Source organism: Fulmarus glacialis, unplaced genomic scaffold (genome assembly GCF_000690835.1).
Source record: "Fulmarus glacialis isolate BGI_N327 unplaced genomic scaffold, ASM69083v1 scaffold10926, whole genome shotgun sequence".
In the NCBI taxonomy this organism is placed as follows: Eukaryota; Metazoa; Chordata; class Aves; order Procellariiformes; family Procellariidae; genus Fulmarus; species Fulmarus glacialis.
The window spans coordinates 43,753-52,651 of NW_009220046.1; the positions used below are offsets into that span (position 1 = coordinate 43,753).

An 8,899-nucleotide genomic window follows, 5' to 3' on the forward strand; every position below is an offset into this window, starting at 1 on the left:
CCCCCCCTTTTTTTTATTTTAGGCTAATCCATCACAAAATGAAGGAATTTCAAGGGAGAAAACTGAGGTGCTCAGTTCTGCGATCACTTCTTCAGTAGTCTGTGATAAAAAGCTGTCTTTGTATGTTATTATTAAGTCCATCAGAATTAAATGGTTTAAATTTATTTGACTAATTGCACTCATTTAAGTTTTTAATAATTAAATGCACTGAGGCTGTGTAACTTGTTAACAGTCGTGTCCTTTTCTTTGCTTTGAGCAGTTTTACTCTGGGCACCGATCTCCTCACATTCCATATAGGTTATTGCACCTGGTATGGACTCATGCACGGCATTTAGCAGGGTACGAGCAACAAGATGCACACGAGTTCCTCATTGCTGCATTAGATGTGCTACACAGACACTGCAAAGGTAAGGCTTGTAGTGAGTCTTCAGTCAACAAGGAATATTGGATCAAAAGGAGGTAGAACAATCTCTTCTCAAATCAAGTGTAGTGTCTTCCAGTACAGCAGTCTTAGCAAATTACTTTTAAAATGTTTGGTAGACTTAGAGGAAAAGATTTATAAATAAATAAATAAACCGTTCCCACTCTCAAAAATTACCTAGAGTTAGAAGCAGACAAGCCTGTACATTGATTTGAATCACCATTATGTTCTTCTCTTATTGATTGTGAATCACTCTCTTTTCTTTTAAATTGCCATTTTAATTCTATTTATACTTGAGGTAGTTAGAACTCTTACTCAGTCTGTCATGGGACTGATGAAAATAACATAGGGGAGGCTATGGCTGTTCTGCTTAAATATTATTCTACTGTATTTATGATTCCCAATTGTGTACAGAAATGTCACTAAGAAAAAAATTAGTGTTTGGTTTTGGTATATTTTATTAGTCAGTATATAAAAATACATAATTGTACAATACAGTAAAAATATTCAGTGATGTGCTTTAATAGATGAAGTATCTGAGTCTTGAATTGATGTGGTAATATCGTATGAAATTATGTATTTCATGTTAGTTAACTGAACTAAATCTGAACTGAAAATTTCCCAATCTGCCAATGTTTGATCTAGCTTGATTCACTTAAGCATAGAAATTTCCCTTTTCTTGTAAGGGAAAAATAGTAGGGTTGATACTAGCAAAACAAACATCCTTAGTCACTAAAAACAAGCTTTAAAGCAGTCAACTTTCCTCTACTGCTCTTTGAAAAGGTGCTTAGAGGTTAGGTTTTTGGCTTATCAGAGGACTATCAAAGGGAAGACTGCTACTGCTTCTTTGAAATGTTTTGAAGTCTTGCTTTTTTCTTTGAGGTAGTCTTACACGGTAGCAGATGTGCTTGTTCAGATTCATAATAGGTGTCCTCCAAAAGAGTCTTCTCCAAAAAGAGTACTTCTAAGGATGGGAGTACATAGAACAGTTCTTCTGTAATTATTCGTATCTGTTATCTGACAATCACTAACTGAAACTCAATAAGCCTAATGAAACTAGTATTGAAGTACTGTAAGGAATAGAGTCTCTCACTTCTTAACACTCAATAAACTCAGCTGCGAACTGAAATACTTCATGGTTCCTGTAAAGTTTCTGAACCACTAATCTAACAAATCTTGAAGCTTTTTCATCATCTTTGATATAAAATGATGTTTGAGTTACTTCTATACTTCCCGATTAGTTCATGAAGGAGGAATATTTTCTTCTCAGAATTGTAAAGAAAAAACTTGCAACAATAAAGGTCCGTGCACTCTTTTCAGACTGATAAAGAATCTGAAAAGACTTTTTTTTTAAAGTGTGGTTTGGCTTTTAATGAAGAATCTGTCTGAAGAATATTCTGCAATTACCAACAAAATCAAGTTTTCTCGACAGTTTCTTTATTCTTGGTTCTATTTGGCCTCTCTGGCCCAAATGAAAATGAAACTGTGATCTGTCCTAAAACTTTGAAAAAATTATGTATTAGACATTCTTTGGAAAGAGCGTGTGCATGTGTGTGGATTCTTTTATTACTGGTTGGATATCACAGATGTGTTGAAAACTGACTTCTGAATTGGTATCAAGTTTCATAATGGTTTCAGCCAGCTTGAATTGAACTAGGGGTTTTTGCACCTTTAGTACTGAGCTTTTTTGGGTTGTGGCAGAGTTACCATTTACATTCAATACAAGGACTGAAATTCAGTTATTTAATGGATATCCTTAAGTTTGAGCTACTTGCATAGACATAATTAAGCTGTTACAGCACTACTAGTGGGAAGGCATTAGCGCTAGATCCTTGACATCTGTGCACCCAGGCTTTTGAATTTCTGTTTCTGAAGAAATGGACTTTTATTAAACTACGGTAAATAATCTATACCACATCAAGGTAATTTAAAAGAAGTGGTTGAGCAGTTGTGTGGGAACCAAACCAGTTCATCTAAACCAGAATTTCAAGTATGGTCATGATAAACCACTTTTGGAATGAACTAGTTTGCTATGTAATGAGAAAGTTTTCCCATTTACATGCTTATGTCTGCACACAGACACACACACACACACACGTGAAGTATACATATGTAAAAATATTACTACTAATAATGAGAATATGTCCTAAAGCTACAATAAACAAATAATGCCTCCCCTGCCAATATTAAATACTCCTTTTACTGAATCAAAAAAGCTTCCAAAGCTTCCAGTCAATAGTAATCAAGTTCTACAATTAACACACAGTGAAGTAAAATAAAGTATGGGGAAAATTTTGACGTTATTCATAATCGCCAAAGCTTCAGGCACCAAAGTAAATGAAAGTGTTCCTTATGCTAAGAACTGTATAAATATCCAGTGATACTTGTTTGGCTGACATTGGTCATTTATCCCTTTTCCATTCTATTTACTCTGCTTTCTAGGAAGTGTCCTAATGCAAGTCAGAGAAGGCTGTGAATGCTCATTATTGATATCTGTCATTGCCTAAATTAGGAAAAATACATGATTTTGATGTGCATTTAAAGATAAGTTTTGTAATACTGCATCCTACGAAGCATAAAATTAACTGCCCCGAGATTCATATATGGGCTGGCCCAGGTGGTGGTTGGTTTGGGGATTTTTTTTTTTCTTTTTTTAATGCTGGTTGAATATATACTTTGTTTTAGTGGCATCTGTGAAGTTTCGGAACCCCCAGATAACTGTATGATCAGCCGTGTAAATTATGTTTCAGGAGTGATAGCTCTCCATGTGCCAGCACTGTTGTGTTGAGCTGTGGCATGTGTGCAGGGCATATTTTGAACACTTAGCAGGGCTCCTCTATGGTGCTAGAGTAATGTAAAATGTTTCTAACTAAAAGGAATCTAGTCTGTCATGCCTATGCATCGTTATTTTTCATTCCAACAGCTGGAGAAAGATGGACTAACTGGAAAGTAGTATTTTGGTGAGGGGGGGGAAAAAAAATGCTAAGCTATTAATTACTCCTCTTTCTCTACCATTCACCCAAAGTGTGCACAAGGTCTGTCCTTAAATGCATACTCCAACTAAAAACCCAAGAGCTTTCTTGAATCTGAATTCTTTTTCCAACATTGCTATTATAAATGACATTTAAAGTAGGTGCACTTCGTGCTGTTCAGGTCTCTCTTGCTGGTTTGATAGTGCTCAGAGTTCTGCAGTGTCATTGTACGTTGGCATTGTACGTTGGTCCTTCTCACCACAAAAGCTTCCAAATGAGATTCAGAGCTTACTCTACATCAGATATTAGCTTCTTCACCGGAGTAATGCTATAAACAGCCTTGATGTGTAGGTAATGGCCACCTTCTTTGTACTAAAGTCTAACCTGGACGTCGGCATGTATTGACTTTGATCTTTAAAATGCATAACAACTTTGATTTTCAGTCTCTGAATATGTTTGGATTATAGAAGATGCTGAAAATGATCAGATCTGTTGATCCGTTGCTTCTTGCATGTTTCTTAGACTCTTCTATGAAGAACAAGTACAAAATATACCCCACTCTTCATGTGGGATTCTTCAGGAGTTCCAGGGCTCTTCATTTGTTAGAGGAATATAAATAATGGGTATTTCTGCCTAGTGTGTAAAGCATTAGGTCAGCTTTTAGTCAACATGACAGATACATCTTAGTTGTCAGTGCTCTGGAAGAAATTCAGGGCTCTAATTCTGCAAACTCCCATGACAGTGAGGTTCCAATCATCCAAACACTTTGTAGTTTACTAAGTTTGTCTCAGACATATTCAAACTTGGAGAAACTTAGACCAGAGTTGTTATTTTCGTGTATGGAGCAAGACTGCAATTCAAAAGTTAATATTCAGCCCAGTGAAATCACTAGCTGTGGGTTGGTTTGGTTTTATTTTTTTTATTTATTGCAAGAGCAACAACAATCAAGCAGCAGAGAGTGGCAAACATGAGCATTTGTACACAAAGATTCAAAAAGCAAGATAAAAAAAATAGAAGTAATCCTATATTTTTATCCCAAACTTTATTCAGCCAATGTTATTCAGTTGTCTAACAAAAAGACAGTAGTACTTTAAAGCTGATTATTCCTCATTTATCTGGTTTTCATGAAGTATTTTGCATTCATCTTTAACAAGGACTGCTACAGAGCAAATTTGAAGCCTGGTGCTAAGTACCATGACAGAAAAAGAATGCTGTGCTGAGATTTGGGAGTAAAACACTACCCTGCTCTGTGAATTCTGCATGATATTCTTAGGAACTGATAAAGCATATGCTTGCAAAACATGTCTTCTGCTGTAATCCATATAAATTTATGTGTATACTGCTTTGACATAAATAATAACAAGCACATGTTCAGAACACTGGGGGCCAAAGTAAAGCAGAAAAGTCAACATTAATGTCTTGTTTTGATAAATGCCCCTTTTAAATTCTGGCAATTTTTAAATTCCTTTTTCTCATTTAAAATACATAGTGGAAGTTGGAGGCAAAATGTCTTTTTTTATTTCAAAAACAAAAGCAATGTTAAAAAGTAATCTGTAGCTGCTCTTGCAGTTGTTATCTATGATTTACCTTTAGTGGTATATTAAATGTGTATATATTTGAACACAAGTTAATATGCTTAGTTATTGCACAGATGCAGTAGTAACTTCTGTGGTTTTTTTTAGAGAGTTGCATTTAATTTGAATCCAAACTTTTAAACTCAATTTTCTGCCATTCTCATAATTACATCAGTGTATATATACATTGATGTATTTTCAAGTTTTCGTTTTAGTCTTGTGCTGACCAATCTCTTAAAAGAAGCTGCCGATTTCTGTAGTAGGAATTATGACGAGCTTTAAAAACAAAAATGCATGAAAGTAAAACCTACTTTGTAAGACAGAAATGTTGAAGGGAACCTTAACTTGAGCCCAACAATCTAGCAGCTTCTAGTTCTCAGCTGCATAATATACCTCCTCTCAGCATCTGTTACATATTGACAAGTGTGAGTAGGTGGTAATCTTACTTTTTTTTTCCCCCCCTCCTCTCCAACCAAATGTCATGGGAAATAATGTTGAGTGGGTAATGCCCTTCTGTTTTGCTGGGAACAAGCTCACAGGATATTCTTTTGAGACCCTCTCATCACTGATCCTAATTGACTTGTATAATTGAAAAGGGAGTATTCGTTCTCTCCCGTAGGCGGAAATGCCTGCCTATTATGGGTGTCCAACAAGGATGTTACCTGTGGTCCAGCAAAAATCTCTAGACGCTGTTTCTCTGCTTCTGCCCCCTCGAAACAAAACAGAGGGAGATAATGTTTCAAATGGTGAGATTACAGGGATGTGGCAGTTGCAAGTTGTTTCTTTAAAAAGAAAAAGTGGACTTTTAAAAACAAGGATAAAACCCATTAAATTCTCTTTTGAAAAATCCACATGTAGTCTTTAAAGCTTATAAGTGATCTTTTTCTAAAGGTGAAGAATGTCTTGTACAGTCTCTCCACTGTATGCTCTGTTAATTAGCTTAGCATAATTGAGACCTTAAAAAGATCTCAAGTTCAGTAAGATTTAGCTGAAATTCCCATCAAGAAATGCCGGAGACGGGGTCTGATAACGCCCATCTTGAACCTTGTACATTTGAAATCTAATTTTAGAGCATTTTGTTCAAGAGCCATTTTAAGGAAACAATATGCTTGACAGTTCAAACAAAAGTTTCTGAAGAGGCAGCTGAGTGAGAGCTTTTCTGAGGCATTTAGGATCTAATTAACTGAAGTGACCCATTGCAGCTTAGTAGGTATCACCTATGTCTGCTTTTCCACACTTAGTATTAGGTGGAACCTCTGTCAGTTTACATAATATTTTCTAATAAACTTCTAAAGCTTCATGGGGAAAAAAAATCTCATTCCTTTCTGCTGCAAGAAGACTCCAGCTAGAGCACCTTAGACACAAGAAAAGTGCTGGGGTTTTGCCCTATGCTTTTAGTTTCTTTGGATGTTCTTTTGACATGCTTGATTAGAAATTAATTATTTTTGAGTAATAGCTCTGATTTGAGCAGTCAGCATCTTAGTATTTAATTTCTGAAACTGAAATATTTCCTAGTAAGTTAAAGATACTAGGAAATCTGGCAAAATTTGATTCTGTCTTAGCAGTTTCTGTTGTAGGAGATCGGAATACATTTTAGGATGTACTTTACAAAATAATTAGCTGGTGGTGTGAAATAGTTTGTATGTGCATCTCTGTTTACAAAGCAAAACCGATTGCATCTGTCCTACCCAAGGAAATAAGCAGTACAGTCTTGGAAATCAAAGAAAAAGTGTATCACTCCTAGTTCACTTGTGGGGAATGGAAGGAGTATGCTTTAAAGCTGAGAACTGTGCCAAGAAATTTTTGGTTGTTTAATGCTCTGGTTAGTCTAAGAAAGCTGAATTGGCCTAATCTCAGCACTCAAATCTCCTGTGCTCCCGAGACCTGCAGTGACAGTTTATAATGCCTAAAAGATGGGTATGTGTTCATTGTGCCCCTTGGGAACTTAGAGGATTGCCCTGTCTCTGAAGAAGCTGGAGGAAGACACAGCAGTTATCTTCCCACTTCAGATAAGGACATCTTTCATTTTCTCACTGGTGAAAACTTGGACGGAAGGTACATGTTTATGTTGAAAGAACAGGATGCAGACAGCAGGCTGGAGGTTAGTGGATCGTAACAAACCTCCTTCCCTCACTCCACTCTCAGAAGTTGACTGGGATAGAATTAAAAACTAACTGTCTGCTGACGTTTCTCCTCTGTGTTCATTTAGGAAAGTAATGTGCTATCGAATACTCTGCCTAAGCAGAAATTAGTGCTGCTGTGGTAAAGAGCTGGCCGTTTGTTTAGATACAGATGTTGCTCAGTGGCCTTCTAAGTGAAGTTTAAATGGTCTTTTTCATGAACCACCTTGGCAACTCCTTCATCTTAGGAACTGATCTTTACACTAGATAGTGCAAAGAAAATCTCTGTAAAGGGAGATAGGGCTATACCCTGAAAAAGGGGTTGGCTGACAGCTGATCTGGCTTAAAGCTTCAACTCTACAGGAGTTAACTGCGTTTGGTCACCCTCTGATTATATTCTATATTTTGCTGGGAGTTCTCTTTTTGTTTCCTTGTTTTTCTTCAATGCACACCACTTTCAGGGTTCCATATTGTCTATGTGAACTTGCAGTATGTTTATGAATTTGCGTTATAAAGAGTTACTGGAGACACAGTCCAAGATAAACCACTGTTCCCTAGGAGGATTTTTGATGTCTGAGTTTGTGTTTGCATTCCTCCAGGTGATGATAATGGGAAGAAGGCCAACAACCCCAACCACTGTAACTGCATCATAGACCAAATCTTCACAGGCGGACTGCAGTCTGATGTTACCTGTCAAGTCTGCCAGTAAGTAATTTTTTTCTGATTCCGCACTCTGATTTGAAGCTGTACACCGTCCAGTGCAACAATGTACTGAATCTTTTCTTTCTTGAATACCAATAAAATACCAGTAAAATTCCAGCAAGGCAAGAACTGTTTAAATACAGCATCAGCTAAATGCAATCAATTACTAGTTAACTGTTGTATATTAAGACATACCAAAAAAGCTACCTCGAAAGTACCACAGGCTTATGGACATAAAATTTTTACTAGTCTGTAAAAGGTTGGTTTTTTCCAAGTTTGTGAGGAGAAGACTTCCAAGATCTCTTTGGTCTTGGAAGTATGTAATTGCCACTACATTTGAAGAAAATTCTGATATGCAACCATATTTTCCTTCAGTTAGGAGCCTCATGTATCATCAGGAGAGGTTTCAAAGAGGCTGATACTAATGTAATCTCAGGTACCAGCAAGTGAATGTTTTACAAGAGTAAGGAAAAACCTATTTGTTGTTCTACTCTGTGTACTGGAGCAATTTGACTTCTCTTTCAACATGTTTGGTGTTGCCATAGTGCAGAAGTCAGAGTTCTTGTTTTTTGTTCTCTCTTGCATTCTTTATAATTACGCATGCTGTCCTGCAAATGGACTGTTGTGCTGTGCTTGTTTGAATCTGCTTTTATTCTCAGTTTCCTGGAGAGATTTGCAGAAGACTTACTGTAAGGAAAACATATGAAATTTTGTTCTTTGCCTCATAGAGACACAGAATTCTTATATGATAATAAAAACCTTGATGTGTTATGACATCATATTAGCATTGATGAAATTTTAACAAAAGCAGTTTTCTTTTGAAAATTGACAACTTTTACACAAATGAAGCTGGAGAAAAGGCAGAATATTGTAGGCTTAATGAGATTGTAGAGTGAAAGACACTAGTTTTAGAGGAGGAGAGAACTCAAAAAATAAGCATAATGACTACAAACAGAAAATGCTTCCAAACTAGGAGCTTAGACCCCTGAAGTTCTGGAGTTCTCTTAAAAATATAAATGCTGGAAGAAAAGATTTGAGTCAATACAAGTTAAAATTTTGAGAAGCTTTTTCCATAGTCTAGCTGTTGGCTTGTCTTCAGCTGTCTTGTAG

The 8,899-nt window shown here is 36.4% G+C and overlaps 1 protein-coding gene across 2 annotated transcripts in view; it reads left to right on the forward strand.

The window, feature by feature from the left end:
- Positions 1 to 8,899, forward strand: part of LOC104078820 (ubiquitin carboxyl-terminal hydrolase 22) — a 57,068-nt gene that overhangs the window by 35,726 nt on the left and 12,443 nt on the right. For both annotated transcript variants that reach the window (XM_009580607.1, XM_009580608.1), the window contains 2 exons: positions 260 to 407; positions 7,687 to 7,792. In XM_009580607.1, coding sequence (XP_009578902.1) covers positions 260 to 407; positions 7,687 to 7,792 — 254 coding nt within the window. The remainder of the gene's footprint in view (positions 1 to 259; positions 408 to 7,686; positions 7,793 to 8,899) is intronic.